The 17659-nt window shown below is 45.3% G+C and overlaps 1 protein-coding gene across 1 annotated transcript in view; it reads left to right on the forward strand.

The window, feature by feature from the left end:
• gtdc1 (glycosyltransferase-like domain containing 1) overlaps nucleotides 1-17659 on the forward strand; it is a gene marked incomplete at its 5' end in the record, with an annotated part of 109261 nt that overhangs the window by 13291 nt on the left and 78311 nt on the right. Inside the window, 2 exons of the mRNA XM_084315159.1 lie at nucleotides 8843-9010; nucleotides 9761-9934. Of these exons, the coding sequence (XP_084171285.1) occupies nucleotides 8843-9010; nucleotides 9761-9934 (342 nt within the window). The remainder of the gene's footprint in view (nucleotides 1-8842; nucleotides 9011-9760; nucleotides 9935-17659) is intronic.

A 17659-nucleotide genomic window follows, 5' to 3' on the forward strand; every position in this document is an offset into this window, starting at 1 on the left:
GCCGGTGCAGTAGCCTCTTGATCCACAGACGAATACAGCTTGGTTCTCTTGTAGACTGTAGCTCCACAGGGAAGAAAGCTAGGCGGCCTCAGGCTCTCTGAGCGCCGACTCGACTTGACTCCTCTCGGGGTAAATCCAACACGTGCAGGCGTCGGCGATTATCCGCTCCATAAATCATAGGACCAAAGCAAATATATTCCAGCCGCAAAGGGCTATGTAGTCGTCGGGTAGATTAATCCAGTATACATGTCCATACGGCTCTCGCCTAGGTCTCCTCGGGTGAAAGCGCCATGCGGTCGGCCCAGCCTGGATAAGAACTCTAGCTAATACGAGAAAGCGTTGGAGATGCTGGTCACTATAGAATTCTAACCGCACGATACACTATACACAAATAGACTATTAAAGACTCAATAGAAATATGTCGCACTCGACGGTATAGCGCCAAACTCTGACAATTCAGTTACTAATTCGCACGCGGTCTCGATGCTCTATTCTGAGGCCAAACAGGCCATACTTCACCGCACGTTGTATCGTGGGTGAGGCTTCAACTTAGCGGTAACATGCTAAGGAAGGTAAGGGTACGGAGGTGAAGGGCTAAGGGGCTTCTACATTCACCTGCGCCGTATTTATACGCACGGTACACAAAACTAGTTCCACTCTCATTTCTGTCGTGTATCCCTGGGCAAGGTTGGGCATGTCCAGACACATCTTGACGGTGACTTTGAACCTGGCTCCGGAGGCCGGTCCCTGGCGCCGGTGGACCGCTGTCCAATAGGAGAATGAACTATTATGGTCTGGGCTAAAGGGATATTCCGTGTATATGTACAAGGAATATACAGGGGATATCAAACGATATACAAATACTAGGCAATATATATCAATAAATAAATATATATATTCGGTTTAATCTGATCCTTTGTAACACCTGGCATAACGACGTCACTGGGCTTGAGTTCTCTTATTGGCCCGAGGGGTACTCACGTTGGCGAAGGAGAGGTCTCTACGGGATAAACCTGGCGTCTTCCCCTCTCGTGAGAGCGGAATTTGTGATGGATGTTTTTTTCCCCAGGCTCTCTATATAAACCCAGTGTCAGTGTCCTTGCGAGGACCGGTCTTCCCCCGGTTTACCCATATAGGGGGGAGAGACGATGAGTTGGGCGATCTTTCTTATTAGAATTTGCCCGCCACCGTTCTTGGGTTTTACGAGCCTAACCGCTGTTCGATATCAGCGCTTGCTCCTAAGGGACCGATGTCAGTGCCTGGCCCCGTGCTTGTTCTCAAGTGTTTATTTGAAACAGCCTTTTTAGGGACCGGCACGCCCTGATCTGTCCGAACGGCATAACAGCGTTTATGCGGTCGGCCGGGAAGGAGTTTACCTCTGCCGAGCGCCAGGACACTGCCAGCTCGAGGGCTCACATGCATTTCCGGGGGGAAATGACAGGGCAGATCAAGCGTCGACAGTGGCGTTTCACGCCCGTTAGGTGGGCCACCGTCAGCTGTGCGTCACGCCGGACCGGATCAGTTCAACCCGGTGTCCGCCGGGTTACAGGCGAGCATTGCTCGTACAATATATTCTGTTAACCCGAAGGGCCCTGTGTTCTTCCGGGGGGGAAATGCCAGGGCGGACCGGATGCCACAGGGGCTCCGGTCGGGGGGGGGGGGGGGGGGGGGGGGGGGCATCGTGGTGCTGTTTGTTAGCAGTCAGCCCTTCTAAGCGCTCCTGTGTAGTTCCCGGTCCTCCAGGCGCAGGTAGAGCCTTGCTCTTGTTACCTGTCGGCCTGGGTTAAGAGAACGCGTTCATTATCAGCGCTGTACAACGGCGTTCAAACGTGCGTTCATTCTCAGCACTCTATTATAACGGCGTTCAAAGGTGTGCCAGATTTCATATGCATTTCAGCCGAAAACCCAGTTAAAACACACCGTAAACAGGCTACAAAAGTATGCGGAAAACCACCCGATCTGGCAACGCGCCTGTCACCCCCTGGCTACGTCATCAGACTCATCACAACAAACAGACCAGACCGGAACAGCGGAATCTGCGAGCAGAAGCCGAGAGCAGCAGCAGCAGGTCGAGAGCAGCACTCGCTCGGAGTCAGACCCTACCTCTACGACGTCGGCGTATGAGCATTTAAAATAGTTTAACGTTAAAGTCAGTACTGACTCAGACGGAAAAAATCTAACGTTTGTCTGTAAACTTTGTCCACCCGGTTTGAAGAAGCAAGTCCGCACATCGACGACGTCGACAGCAAACCTTAAAGTTTAAACGGAACATTGAGAATAAGCAAACGTCCTGTTTTTGTTTTCATAATAAAGCAACGTTTTTCCTCATGTTTTTGAAAATATACTGTAGAGATGAAAGCTGCAGCTGCTACTAGTGTGGACTGAGTGGGCGACAGCAAAGCGTTATGGAAATGCATTGATTGATTGAAAACTTTATTAACAGATTGCAGAATGGGTACAATACAGTACAGCTCAATACACACAATTGTTAAGAGGATGCAGACCAGAGAAAGACTTTCGTCTTGTTTACATCACGGTCCCCCATTTTCAATTCATCAGGACATAATACAAATGAAAAATGCAAATGCCAGTATTCCGATTGCTGTCTGTGGTTCAATAATTTTTACAAATAATAGCTCGCAGCCAGCGACGTATTGAAAAAAGAACTATAAAACAAATAAAAATAAAAAGAACTATAAACTATAAATTAGTTCTTTTTTGAAACCATGAACTTTAGTAAAAAATTTTGAATTATGAACTATGAACTGAACTAGTTCATTTAAAAAATTGTGAACTGTGAACTGAACTAGTTTGTGTAGAAAGTGAACTTTCCCAACACTGGTTAAGGGATCAACCTCCTCTTTTGGAGTGGTTGGCTCCCCGGTATGCCAGCTGACCCCACGGGATTATGGGGGAGAGCCTCCTCTGAGAGCTTCGGAGCCTCTTCCTCAGGGAGTTTCAGAGCCTCCTCAGGGAGTTTTCGGAGCCTCCCCCTCGGTGAGAGAGCCTCCTCCTCAGAGAGTTTTCAGAGACCCCTCCCCCCGGAGAGAGATCCTCCTCACAGAGCCTCCTCCTCCGGGAGTTTTCAGAGCCTCTCCCTCAGGGGGTCCTCGCTGCGTGCCAGGTGGAGAAGGGCCTTCACCTGTTCTGTCCTGTCCGATGTGGTCTATGGGGCTGGGACCTCCTCCGCGCCCACTGCTAAGGCTTCGCCTGCGGGGTTGGGGTTCGGACCCCCGACCCTGCGAGACGCCTCGTGGGCAGCGTCAGGGTTTAATAACCCCGACCCCACAAGTTGTGGGAGTGGTAACACTCGGGGCGCGCGGTGGGGTGGTCGCGGTCTACTCACCTTGTGCGTTTTTTGGTTGCTGTCCCCTTTTTCGCACGGTCGGTGTCCTGCCGAATGAAGGTCAAGACTCGGGAAGGACGAAGCACGGTCACGCCCCTCGCTTATATCCATAAGCGGAAATGGGCGTGGCCGGGCAAATGATGGGTGCATGTAGCGAATGTTTTCAGTGATAAATAGGTCATGAGGTTAATTCCCATAGAGCAGAACGCTCGCAAGAACTCATGTAACTAGGGTTATAGGATAACCTTTGTTTAGTTTTGTTAGAATGACATGATTACCGTTGCGGCTGACATTTTGTTGTTTTTATACCCAACAAGTCTGTGTTTTCTTTGCCATGTCATGAATGTTGCGTTGTACATCTGAAGTGTGTGTGGTGGTGGGGGAAGGGTCCCATTCCTGGAAATGTACATTACTATGGTTACCTTGGTTACCTTGGCGTGTGTTGATATACATTACTATTTGGTTTCCTTGGAGCTTATTGGTTCACTTTTAAAAACGTTGATGTTGAGCAACCCGTCAACTCACTGGACATTAGGGGTGGGAATCACCAGAGGCCTCACGATACGATACTATCACGATACTTGAGTCACGATACGATAGTATTGCGATACTAAATATATTGCGATATGCTGAGTATTGCGCTATTACTATTGCGATATATTGCATATATATATATTTTTTTTTTCAACTGCAAAGTAAAACTTTAACAACATGTTTTATCTAATAAAATAAAGTTCAGTCTGTTCATCTCACTTCAATAATTCTTATTGCAGAACATGGTATTTTCTCAAGCAGACAGATGTAAACACTGTAATCTGTGTTGCATGCAGGGGTGCAGTCGTAATTTCAGAAGTGGCTGTACTCTGTTTAAATGACATCACATGCACGCGCGCTCCCGCACATGCACATACATGTTCCCTCGCGTGCGCACAGAACAGATGATTATTATGCATAAATAGTAGGAAACATGTTTGTATAGGAAATTACTAGTTTTAGTTTAGTTTTTGTAAATAATGCCTTGAAATAGAGAAGCTGAAAAAGGTAGCAGGATGTAGCATTCAATATATAAAGAAATAGATATGGTTGAAAAACAAACAATGTTTTAAATGTTATTGTAGATACAATATTGTAGTTACAATTTCTTTAATTGAATTAACTTAAACTAGAAAAGTAAATACAAACTAAATGAACAATGTAACTTACAGTTTACAGAAGGACAGTTCCCTTCTGAAACACAACCTAAGAAATGTCTCATCCTTCCAGTCGGGACCATTTGGTTCCACAGCTCAAGCAAACCCCCACCAATTGGTACAGGGCTTGTATTTTGGTTTTGCACTTCTCGTTCTTTGTTATGCTATTGCTATGTTATTGTTATGCAAATACTAGGTGATAGGTGAGTACCGGTACTTGGCGCACGACGAGTCGAGTGAAAGTTGTGAACGCATTTTTGTGTGGAACGGCGTGGTACCGCATGGCATGAGCACTGCACCTCTGGTTGCATGTACCTGACAAACTGAACTGTTTGTATTACAGTCATATTCCAACTTAACTGAATGCACACATGTGCGTGTGTGGACTACTGTACTATTACAGATATTGAAATGAACAATGCAACATCCTTATACAAAAAAAAAAAAAATACAATTTTTAATTTTTTTTTTTATAAATAAATATTTAAATATCAATACAGTATCGCCACGCAAAGTATCGCGATACTACTACATATCAATATTTTCCCCCACCACTACTGGACATCCTCACACAGGATATTCAGGAGACATAGGAGACATAGCAGATATAGGAGACATAGTAGATATAGGAGACCTAGCAGATATAGGAGACATAGTAGATATAGGAGACAGGAGATATAGGAGACATAGTAGATATAGGAGACCTAGCAGATATAGGAGACATAGCAGATATAGGAGACAGGAGATATAGGAGACATAGGAGATATAGGAGACATAGCAGATATAGGATACATAGGAGACACATGACATATAGGAGACTTAGGAGATATAGGAGATAGGAGCTATAGGAGACATATAATATATATAATATATAGGAGACATAGGAAACATAGGTCACCATTCTAAAAGCTCCCTGGTCTTCCGTCCCCTCTCCATTTCCAATGTGTTTTATATTTTTTTCTCAAATATTAGGGGAAGGACCTGACATTCTACTGACTCATCTATAGATTATATTTTGAAAGTGCCTTATGCAAAAAAAAATAAAAACCAGACAATTCACCATTTCATTGGCACTGGCTTCATCTTCCTTTTGCTGGGTTGTAAGGAAGCCTTTGGTGCTGAAGCGCTCTCTCGTCATCTACGCCAGCCCCCCAGAGAGCCCGGGTACATTGTGTGTTCTAATATGTCGGCACAATAGATTCTCCCAAGTGGCTCACCGGATCTTAGCCCATACGCCGCGATGAAGCAGTCATCTAAGAAACGAGAGCGGATGCACAGAAAAGACTATCCATTTTATTAATTGGGACAATTAAACAGGACCATTTATCTATTTATCTATCTTTTTTACAATTGTATCACGGCACGGTTGGACGGTTTGAAGGTTGAACCTTCTGAGGCACATTTCAGATTGAGGCCTTTTTTTTTTTGGTGAGTTATACCTTCTCGTCACTGGAGGAGGGTTCTGTTCTCAACTAAAGTGACTAATAGTTATTGGATTCTGTCGACCGATCTGTGAAACTGCCCCCCCCCCCCCCCCCCCCCCCCCCCTGCGCGTTACTGTCTCATTCAGCATGAAACGCAAACCCATTGAAGGAAGTCTTAGTGGAGCAGAAGACCCTAATGACAAATTTGACAACTGATAGACGAGAAACGGGGCAGGCGCCTGTCGATGACGGTGGGAAATCATTTTGCGGCTCTTCGACATGCTAACGCTAACTATATAACAAAATGAGTGAAGGTAAGACGAGGGAATTTACTAGAATCAGGCTATCCACCTACCCACGCACACACACGCACACACACACACACACACACACACACACACACACACACACACACACACACACACACACACACACACACACACACACACACACACACACACACACACACAAATGCTGCGTAACCTACTTATCTGGTTTTGATCCCGCCCTGTCATTTCTCAAAACGCTAGCGCACACCGACCTGAGAGACTCAGTGGGCGAGCGGGTATCAGTATCGTGTACAGTAGAGAGAGAGAGAGAGAAATTCCAACTTCAAAAGGTCAGAAGTCAGCTGCGTTCAAACTGCAGTCGTGTAGAGCCAGTCACATCGGTAGCGAGCGGTTCGATGAGGCAGGGGGCGTGGAACGATGGCACGTTTTGCGCGCAGAACATAAAAGCCACGTTGTTACGGTTAAGCGGCTTATCGATGGTTAACGATCAGAACGGGGGGGGTACTTCTCCGTCGTAAACATCACCTCATGCGGTTGTTTCCCCCCCCCCCCCCCCCCCCCGTCCGGTCTGTCATCATTTATTAATCACACACGCGTCGCTTTCAAGTGCCTTTTCTTTGAATCTCCCCCTTCTGTCTTTACACGTTTTTAAATCCCACAATTAGTCCCGTTTATTCACAGGAGAGGTTTTTAAGCGCCCCCCCCCCCCCCCCCCCCCCCAGCGCGGACTCTCTTCTTCTTAAGTAAGTCCTGCAGGTCTTCTCCCACGTCTAACTCTTAACTACACAGGATGTCCCTTTGGACTATTCTTGGCAGGGAGAAAGGTAAAAATAGAGAAATCTCATCTGGTTTGAGTCAAGAGCGCAGCATTACCAAGGAGTTTAGAGAGGGCGAGGGTGATTTCTGTAACATGCAGTCCTGTAGGCTGCTCCTTTTCCCTCTTATTTTGATCGAAGGCCCGAGCGGGGCCAGGAAATTGGGCTAATCCCAGGTCTGAAAGGCACGAGGGGGACGGACGGACGTGATCTTAGCGATGGCTCGTGGACTCGCCACATCAAAGCGGCTTGCTCGTGGGTAAAAGGAAAAAAAGCGCGGAGGAGAAGAGTGGACCTGGCAGAGTGATGAAGACAAGCCGAGGACCGAAGTGGAGGGGTAGAGGACGCTGGGTCATTTAGGGAGATGCAGAGCTTCAAAGGCCCCCGTGATCTCCTGAGCGCGCACGCACACACACACACACACACGCACGCCAGGGTTTCCGTTAGAAAAAATTGTTGCCGGTCTCCGTGACCTGCAAGATTTCAATCTACCGGACAAATGAGATTAATTCCGGTCATAGTTTATTGAGCTTTAAAACAATTGATAGGCAGGCTATATAAAGAATGTCATGTAGATTTATAATATTATTACTTAAAACTAGACTACTTTTGCGTATACAGTCATTAATATATTCCAAATAAAATAAGTCCCTCGATACTCCGTGCTGCTGCTGACTTGAAATAAAATAGACCGTGTATGTGGGCAGTCGGTCCGACACTAAACAGCAGTCTGTTATAATCACATTTTTATGAGCTAACAAATTCCGTTATATTGGACATTTGTATTAATTATATCAAGCGAAGAACTGAGAAATTTGGCAGAGAGACGGCAACATTATCGTGGGTTTGCGTGATGTATATCTCCACCTCCCAACGACTTGGTGCTGGTCATAATGTCCGGTGAAAACAACTCCCTCCAAGCACAACTTGACCACCCGAACCGTACCAAAACAGGCCAAAATTAAATAGCCCATGCGACGAACGATTCATTACATTCGTTTCATCGTTGCTCCACCAAGCAGCCGGTCCAACAATATCAGCGCGAGCCGGCCGCAGTTAGTTTGCAAGAAGCATCCAGCTGCAGACCCGCAGAGCAGCTTTCCAGGTCTGGGGACCGCACTGTGCCAGCAAAGCTGGTGGGTTCTGTGGGTCTGCAGCTGCATGCCTTCCGCAAATCCAGCAGCAAGCTCTCACTGACACAGCGTCGTCATTACCAGACCGGCTGCTTGGCGATGCAACGACAACAAACGCAATGATTGTTTCGTTCATCGCATAGGCCACCCAACTCCAGCCCATCCAAATACAATTCAAATAATCAAACTGTGCCCAGAGGGAACTATTTTCACCGGACACTATGACCGGAGAGATTAAATTTGTCGGACTTCAACAGATTTTGCCAGTCAAATACCGGTAATTACCGGCTAACGGAAACGCTGATGCACGCGCACGCGCGCGCGCGCGTGCGGCGGCGAGAGGACGGCTGCCTGGAGAGACGGGGGGCGCACACAGCGGGGGGTGGGGGTTGCGTCATCCGACACGGACAAGGACTTGTGAATTCCCCACAGAGGACTAACAAAAATAATGGTCTAATTGCTACATTAGAGATCGACAGCCCAACCCCTGTTGACGGATGTCAAGAATTCCGAATTCCCAATGTGGGCATTAGTCTGGTGTTTTTATTTATTTTTTTGTCGTAAAAAAGGGGGTTAACGTTACTGTGTCTCATGTTATGTTTCTATATGGGGGACACCTTGTTAACTCTCTCCTCCTCCCGCAGGGTGCTGTTCGCCAGCTCTGTCCTGAACCTGTGCGAGCTGGCGGCCCTGCGCCCCGACCTGGCCGGCCTGAGGAAGGTTTTGTACTTCCACGAGAACCAGCTGGTCTACCCCGTCCGCAAGGACCAGGAGAGAGACTTCCAGTATGGCTACAACCAGGTCCTCTCCTGGTAAGAGAGTTTCGAGAGCTCCGGTCTCTCGGAGGGTTACAGATAGTAGTGAAAGTAGGCTATTTAGTGTTGTTGGGGCACGTGCATTGGTTGCAATTAAGCGTATTTTATTTTCAGCCCAAAAAACAGACGTCAAAGAGGAGCTGTCCCGATGAACAATAAGAAGAGCAATAAGCAATGAAAATTAAGCCGTACGCATAATTACCCTATTTGTTTGTACACGGAGAAAAGAAACACACTACTCAACTGTAATAGTTTGTCTTAATGAGCATGTCAGGGCGCACATGATTGGTTAATTACCGTGGCCCAACATGATGCTCTCTGGGTAATTGAAGTCACTCTTGTCGAGCGACGGCGTTGTCATTAATCAGGGGGGCTAACAGTAAAGAGAGGCACTCTAAAAGAAAACTGATTGTTGTTGATCTGCATAGGGCAACATGTCAATAACTCAGCTCGGTGCAGCCCACTCCATCTACTTTAATGGCATTAAGCCAGTCAAATATGGCAGCATTAAATAATATGCTACTCAAAGCGAATGGATCATTAAGAGACGTTTGATTGGATTGAAGCCAGATTGCTTTGCTAATTTGAATTATAATGCAGCCTTTCGTTATAATGAAAGAGAATGGGTCCCATTTAAAACTACTGATGAATACTACAGTGCCGAATAAGTCTTTTGTTGAGACACCCGGGCGCGGCACTATAGGGTTCTCCTCCCTGCACCCTCTCTCACTCATCCTCCTCTCCCAGCTTGGTGGCAGATGTGGTGGCGTTCAACTCCTCTTTCAACATGGAGTCCTTCCTGTCGTCCATCTTGCCCTTCATGAGGAGGATCCCCGACCACAGGCCCCGGGACCTGGAGCGCCTCATCCGCCCCAAGTGTCTCGTCCTCCACTTCCCCCTCCGATTCCCTGATGTCACAAGGTCAGTGTCATCATCCCCCGGCCTCAGTGGTTCGCCTTCCAGGGATAACCAGGCCACTGATTAAAAGGAAGCATGAGGCGAGCAGGCCGCGCGCTCTTAATCCGCCCCGCGGAGCTGATGGTAGTTTCGGGAGGCATGGTTAATGGCAATCTGCAAAGTTGTGTAAGAAGTCCAGATTAGAACAGACACCCTTTTAATATATTTTTCCTTGGGACCCCATCGGTCTCCTGCTGTGTGTGTGTGTGTGTGTGTGTGTGTGTGTGTGTGTGTGTGTGTGTGTGTGTGTGTGTGTGTGTGTGTGTGTGTGTGTGTGTGTGTGTGTGTGTGTGTGTGTGTGTGTGTGTGTGTGTGTGTGTGTGTGTGTGTGTGTGTGTGTGTGTGTGTGTGTGTGTGTGTGTGTGTGTGTGTGTGTGTACGGTTAACTGTGATTTTAGTTGATGAATGTGGAAATCCCCAAAGTTAGCACGGGACAGCTAACATGAAGAAGGCTTATTCTATGTTGTGCGAAAAGCTAATTGTAAGTTCTTCGATCAGAGGTTACTTTTCATTTAGTTTGCCCCTGTATTTATTTAATCAACAGATTACATTTGAAATGCACAATTCTGTTCATACTGTTATTTGAGTCAATACTCAAAAATCTGGATTTCCACTCTATTATTAGTACACAGTAACAGGAGTTTGCTTTTCTAAATAGAATTACATGCTCACACTGTAACGACTATAGAACAACTGTCATGGTGGATCGATTGGATCCAGGGCCGTCTTCATAAACCGTTGTCTCGGATCAGTGGAGACGGGGCGGTGCTTTTATATCGTTCTGTTCCAAAACAGCGCGCTGTGTGAATCGGCTCCAGGCTCTGGCTCCTGACTTCCTATTGGAGCCCCAAAAATTAACAGCAGCCACTTCTTCACATGAAAGCGACGACATCATTCACAACACAGTTCAGATTGTGAAACGTTAATGTCAGACGTGTAATTTTTTTTCAGCTTCAGATGTATCATTTGATTTGTTATAACTGTTTCAGTGCGCCCCCTCTCTGAGCACGGCCAACTCTCACAGTGTGTTGAGGGGGGGTGGCGTTCTGTTTACTGAAAGGGAATGTCAAGTTAGCATCATAATACATGAAGCTTTCAAATGTAAATAAATTCATGGCATTAGTGTGGTCAGTTGCTATGGGAGATTGACATTGGCTAACCTGTGCTAGCGGGTGATACATACTGTACATTGTCACAGTTGCTGTGGATGTTTTTGAATCACAAACACTTGCTACATTGTAGCAAAAATTGCTTCTTTGTGGACTAGCTAAATTATCCAAAGCGCTTTACAATTTTTGTTCCTCACATTCACCCATTCATGCACACATTCACACACAGATGACGGAGGCAACTATGCAAGGTGCCAACCTGCACATCAGGAGCAATTAGGGGTTAAGTGTCTTGCTAAAGGACACATCGACACATTGCCCGGGAGGAGCGGGAATCGAACCGGGAACCTTCTGACTACCAGACGACCGCTCTACCTCCTGAGCCACTGCCCCCCCCCTAGCTGATGTCCTTTACAACTACTGACTACTGACAGACTGACTGATGGGCCAATCAGGGTAACCTGAGTAGATTATGCAATCCCGTCAGGGAAGCTCATTGGCTATCTCAAATGGTTTGATTCTCTTGATATCCAGGGGGATGGAGATCAAAGTGCTTTAGTTATTATTTTATTATATATTATATTATTATAACAACAGTTCTAACATTTTGGGTTTACATCAATATACCGTCTGTAAAAAAAAATGCAACAAGATTACAAACATTTTCATTATACCGAATTTTTAAGCAGAAGTTGAGATGGATCCTTCCTGAATGAGATAGTTGTTGAGATGAATCCTTCCTGAATGAGATAATTGTTGATGCATCCTTCCTGAATGAGATACTTGTTGAGATGAATCCTTCCTGAATGAGATAATTGTTGATGAATCCTTCCTGAATGAGATAATTGTTGAGATGAATCCTTCCTGAATGAGATAGTTGTTGAGATGAATCCTTCCTGAATGAGATAATTGTTGAGATGAATCCTTCCTGAATGAGATAGTTGTTGAGATGGATCCTTCCTGAATGAGATAATTGTTGAGATGAATCCTTCCTGAATGAGATAATTGTTGAGATGAATCCTTCCTGAATGAGATAATTGTTGATGAATCCTTCCTGAATGAGAGAACTGTTGAGATGAATCCTTCCTGAATGAGATAATTGTTGAGATGAATCCTTCCTGAATGAGATAGTTGTTGAGATGGATCCTTCCTGAATGAGATAATTGTTGAGATGAATCCTTCCTGAATGAGATAATCGTTGAGATTAATCCTTCCTGAATGAGATAATTGTTGAGATGAATCCTTCCTGAATGAGATAGTTGTTGAGATGGATCCTTCCTGAATGAGATAGTTGTTGAGATGGATCCTTCCTGAATGAGATAGTTGGTTAAAACAGGTGCAACGCTCCGGCCGACATCATTTATATACGACTTCTAGCCACATCACGGCTGGAATTCCTTTTTCCCCCTCCACGTGACATTTTAAATAAAACCACAGTGCTATTTATTTCATTCATGGGGTGCACAGCATTTATTGAATAAAAAAAATTAAATTTCATAAACACATGATGCAGGTTTCCCGAAATTCGGGCTGCTTTCTTTCAGTGGCGTTCTCAGGGGTGATGCGTGCAGAGGAGGAGATGAAAGGAGCCTCAGCCGCTCACCCAAGTGCACATATTGTTCTGAGCATTCTCTTGTGCCGTATTATAGCTAATTATTTAAGCCTAGTCCACCCCCCCCCCCCCCCCCGAGGAGATGCCTGTCCATGAAACGTGTGTGTGTGTGTGTGACCCCGCCTGCAGTAATTGTGTCACATAGGCTCTATTTTATGGCTTTTCCCTCGTAGAGCGAGAGCCAGTGTGTGTTACGTGAAGCGAGTGAAGTCTGACATGATATGTACTGGATTCACTTATCCCTCCCCCCCTGCTTCTAATACCGACACGTTTCAGCTTTCAGCACTCTGACACAATTCACAGTTCCGGCGTCTCCGTTAGGAAAGTCTTATCCAGATTCAGTGTTTTTTCACTATGATGCACATATTTAGTAGTCCCATCCACCCCCATCCCCCCCCCACTTCCACCCCCCTCCCACGCGCGCTCTCGTTAAGAACAAGTTCCAACATTCCGGTAGACGTGCGCACGTGACAATGCATGTGTTTCTTTAAAGCATCTTCCAGTTCCCTCTCTCTCTCTGTGTGCGTGTGCGTGTGTGTGTGTGTGTGTGTGTGTGTGTGTGTATCACTACATGTTTTCATGTGTATTCGCCCGGGTAGGAAACACTGCAAGTGAGCCGCTACCGATGACGCAGGCCTCTTGCCCTGAGTGTTTTTCAGCTCATTTTCAGATGGTAATTTGCCTGATCCAAAGCAAACTCACAGAGTGTAAGTAAGCGATTATATGCATGGCCGACAATCCCCCCAACACGCCGCCGGTCCTTCTCCAAACACAGTTAGTCCAGCTCTTTGAAAATATAAAACGCTCGGAGAAACAAGACGAGGGGTTAGAGAGACACCAGATGATTCCCCCCATCCCCCCCCGCACGTAGGTATTTCTATATGTCGCCCTCTGAAGCGTCTCCTCTCGTCCGTCCGAGCCTTCGAAAACCCGTCCGGCGGGGGCTCAGTGGAACCAAAACACAGCCGCGGGCCCCCGAATGAGCGAAAACTAAAAGGCGTTTTTTTTTATAATTTTTTACGCGTTCGGGAAGAAGTCTGGGCTTTTTTTCTGAAAGCAGCGAGGGCTCTTTGTGGCCGGTGTGTTTGCGGTATCCATCTATCAATCAGGCCTTTGATGGGGTGGACTTTTGTAATTTAATAGCGATTGACCTGCGCCAGCAGCAACCTGCGGTGGCAGACAAAGCCATCACATTTATCATGGGAGAGCAGCAGGGCATTGACTTTCCTTTGAGTATTGTCAATCGGGGGCTGGTATGGTATAGGGAAGGGGGGTGGGGGGACGGGGGACGCGGAGGGTAATCAAATCAATGCGGGCCACGTGATCAGCAGGTGCCAACTTCTGGCAAGCTTTGGGACCCCGCCGCTGCCTTTTTTTCTCCTCTCTCCTCCCTCCACATTCACCACCCCTGGGTTTCTCCTTTTGCCTTTGTGCTGCTTGTGAGGCCGTGTATGTTTCTTTTCCTCAGGAGGCGAACGGCCCTGGTCAGGTGTTGAAAGTGTTTTTATTTTTTTACGGGGATTAATGCGATTAATCGTGATTAGCACTTTTGTTGTTTCCCCCCTCCCCCCCCCCCCCCCCCCCCTCCCCGAGCAGAGAGTGAAGTGTTTGCTTTTTAAAAGAACTTTGATTATGATGGATCTGAATGGTGGCCTGGTGGTTGTTGTTTCTTTTTGTTTTTACGTAGGCAGGTTGTTCATTGTTAAAAGCCCGGAGACAAAAGGACTCGTCTCCATGTGTCGCTGGTCTCTCTGTGTGTCTGCATTGAAAAGATATGAATGCAGGTTTCTCTGCCTTTGAAACTTGAAAGAGGAGTTTTTCTTTTCTTTTTTCTTTCTCTCTTTTCTTTTTCTAGACCTCCCCCTTGATGGCCGGTTTTCATTAAAGTCCCTTAACTCGCCGCAGATAACTGAAGCTACTTTTAAGTTGATTAGGAAAAGGTTCTCTCTCTCTTTTGGCTACTTTTAAAAGCCATTGATGTGGCTCCTTCTTGTGAAGCAGTCAAGTCAGTCAGCTCAGGTCTCGTGTGATTGACTTGTGGAACGAGGCGGCCCGGAGCAGATGGCAGGATATCCTGTTTGAAAACGTTCCTTTGAGAAGTTCAAATGCAACTGGACGTTTTTTCCAACAAGATGAAGATGGTGTGCTATAAGGGAACAAACCAAGCTGTTTCATGCCCTCACATAGCCCTCCACAATCGTATTTAATGTATATATTTTTTTTATTTTATTTTTTTATACATTCAATGTAAGATCATGTATTTACATTCAATGTTACTAGATTGGATCACGTCTCTTAAATAGTACGCATTTTCACGAATCCGAATGAAATACCTGCTAAATACGGTGTTTTCAGTTTTCCTGGCTCGTTTTTTGAAAGAGACCGTCTCTTGCCCCACGAAGAGAACATGCTGCGTGAGGCAAAAGCCACCCCTGAGGTATTGAAAGGTTTTCCAGATTATGGACAGGACATCTGACGGCATGTGTTGCCACGTGTTGCTACAGTAAGTCTGTTCTGCTCTGGGACCCTGGGAGCTAATTGGAAACATTAATGCAACGGGGGCAGAAGAATTTGAAATGCAAGGCCGTGTACCAGCGCTCGTGAGGAGCATTGAGTATTAACCCTCAGAGACCCACGCGGGGGCCATCGGCACCCCGGCCGACGTTACTGTCTTTCAGAGGCCGTAGCAGCTCAGTTTAAAATGTTTAATAAATTTAATTTATTTAATTTTTTTTATATTTGTTTCTATTCATTCTGTTTAAACCAATGGGGTTTTTCTTCACAGTTGCAGATACAGATTAGGCTACACTAATATTATAGTATTAAAAGAAACTGATGAGTTATATTCAGAAAGTTGATTTAATTGATTTAGTTGGCTGGGGCTTCTCCCTGGGCTGGGTCTGGGGCTGGAAAGTTGATATAATAAATAAAAATACTAATTTAATCAGATTAATCTCTTTATTCAAATTGAGGATTTAGTTTGAGGATATAAAAAAAACTATAAAAAAAAGAATTATAACAATAATTTTTATAGTTTTTTTATTTGTTTTAATTAAAAACGAAGGTTCGAAGGTTCGTTCGAAAAACCCTGACGAAGTTTGAATCCCAAAAACAGGGTTCGGGGACAGCCTTAGTATCCACTGGTACCAACCGCGTCATGCTAGCTCGTCAGAAGTTTGCCTTTGAGAACCAATGGTTCTCGAGCCGTAACGGCACATGGGGCAGGAGCCTATCTCCTGTTTCCGTAGCGTGAGGCAGCTTGATGTACAAGTACATCCCTTGGACATGACGCTAGTATGTCGCAAGGACTTCCCCCCAAACCAACCCTTGATGCTGAGTGTCAAGCAGGGAGGCTATGGGTACCATTTTAAATAGTCTTTGGTATGACTCGGCCGGGGCTTGAACTTCCAGCCTCCCGAACTCAGGGCGGACACTCTACCCACGAGGCCACTGAGCTCGTCAGGACGGGGGCTAAATGACGCTCCAAAGTTAGACGAAATTCTGGCGTGGGGAAAAACCGCCATGGCCATTTTCAAAGGGGTCCCTTGACCCCTCACCTCAAGATATCTGAATGAGAATGGGTTCTCCACAAGTCTCACTTTTATAGACACGCCCACTCCATGCTAATCCCACGTCATTTAGGTTAAAAACCATGCAGTTTTCTTTGCATGCAGTATGTTATTCTTGCCTATTCAAAAAATGGTGTATTTGAATACTTCTACATAATGAGCTCTTGGAATTGCATGAATTGAGTACGACTCAAAAACGGAGACACTTGTCGATCCATTGAGCCCAATTGTATTCATATGTGATGATGTCAGTCCTCGTACTAGCCATTTCATTGTAGTGAGACAAAAAAAATAAAAATTGAGAGAAACCTGACCTTACTATAAAATGACCTACAGTATTGTGACCTCTAGGATAATCACAGCTTAATTTATAACAGAACAGCAGTGCTCGCCATCCAATTGCTGAAAAATGCAATTCTTACAGAAATCTCCAAAGTCTCATATTTTATCAAATCACAGAATGTCTTTTTCTGTGGCGTTCTTCAAGGCCAGGGTGGCGCACCATGTAATGCACTGTAGTGCAACGTGGCCGTCCCTGGTTCGACTCCCGGACCCGGGGTAACTGAAGCTGTGATTATCCTAGAGGTCACAATTAGGGGTGGGGGGAAAAAATCGATACGTAGTAGTATCGCGATACTTTGCGTGGCGATACTGTATCGATACAGGGACGCCAAGTATCGATATTTAATTATTCATAACAAATAAAAATAAAATTGTATAAGGAAGTTGCATTGTTAATTTCGATACCTGTAATAGTACAGTAGTCCACACACACGCACACATGTGCATTCAGTTAAGTTGGAATATGACTGTAATACAAACAGTTCAGTTTGTCAGGTACATGCAACACAGATTACTGTACAGTGTTTACACCTGTCTGCTTGAGAAAATACCATGTTCTGCAATAAAAATGATTGAAGTGAGATGAACAGACTGAACTTTATTTTATTAGATAAAACATGTTGACAAAGTTATACTTTGCAGTTGAAAAAAGGTAATAAATCGCAATATATCGCTATATTAATATCGCAATACTCAGCATATCGCAATATATTTAGTATCGCAATACTATCGTATCGTGACTCAAGTATCGTGATAGTATCATATCGTGAGGCCTCTGGTGATTCCCACCCCTAGTCACAATACTGTAGGTCATTTTATAGTAAGGTTTCTCTCTTTTTTTTGTATTTAATTTTTTAATGTCTTCCCCCATATCTCTCTCCCATAAATAAAATAAATAATACAATATAAAAAAATATAAAAAAAAAATACCAGCAGGTTACTACCTAAGATAGATCTTACCTCAGTCAGAAAGTACTCCAAAATGAATAAATCCCAGTCGACCCCATGGCGGTCGCAATTACTCGTGTATATTGGGCATGGCTACCGTACGGGAAAT

Source organism: Notolepis coatsorum (assembly GCF_963971535.1).
Source record: "Notolepis coatsorum genome assembly, chromosome: 5".
Taxonomy (NCBI): domain Eukaryota; kingdom Metazoa; phylum Chordata; class Actinopteri; order Aulopiformes; family Paralepididae; genus Notolepis; species Notolepis coatsorum.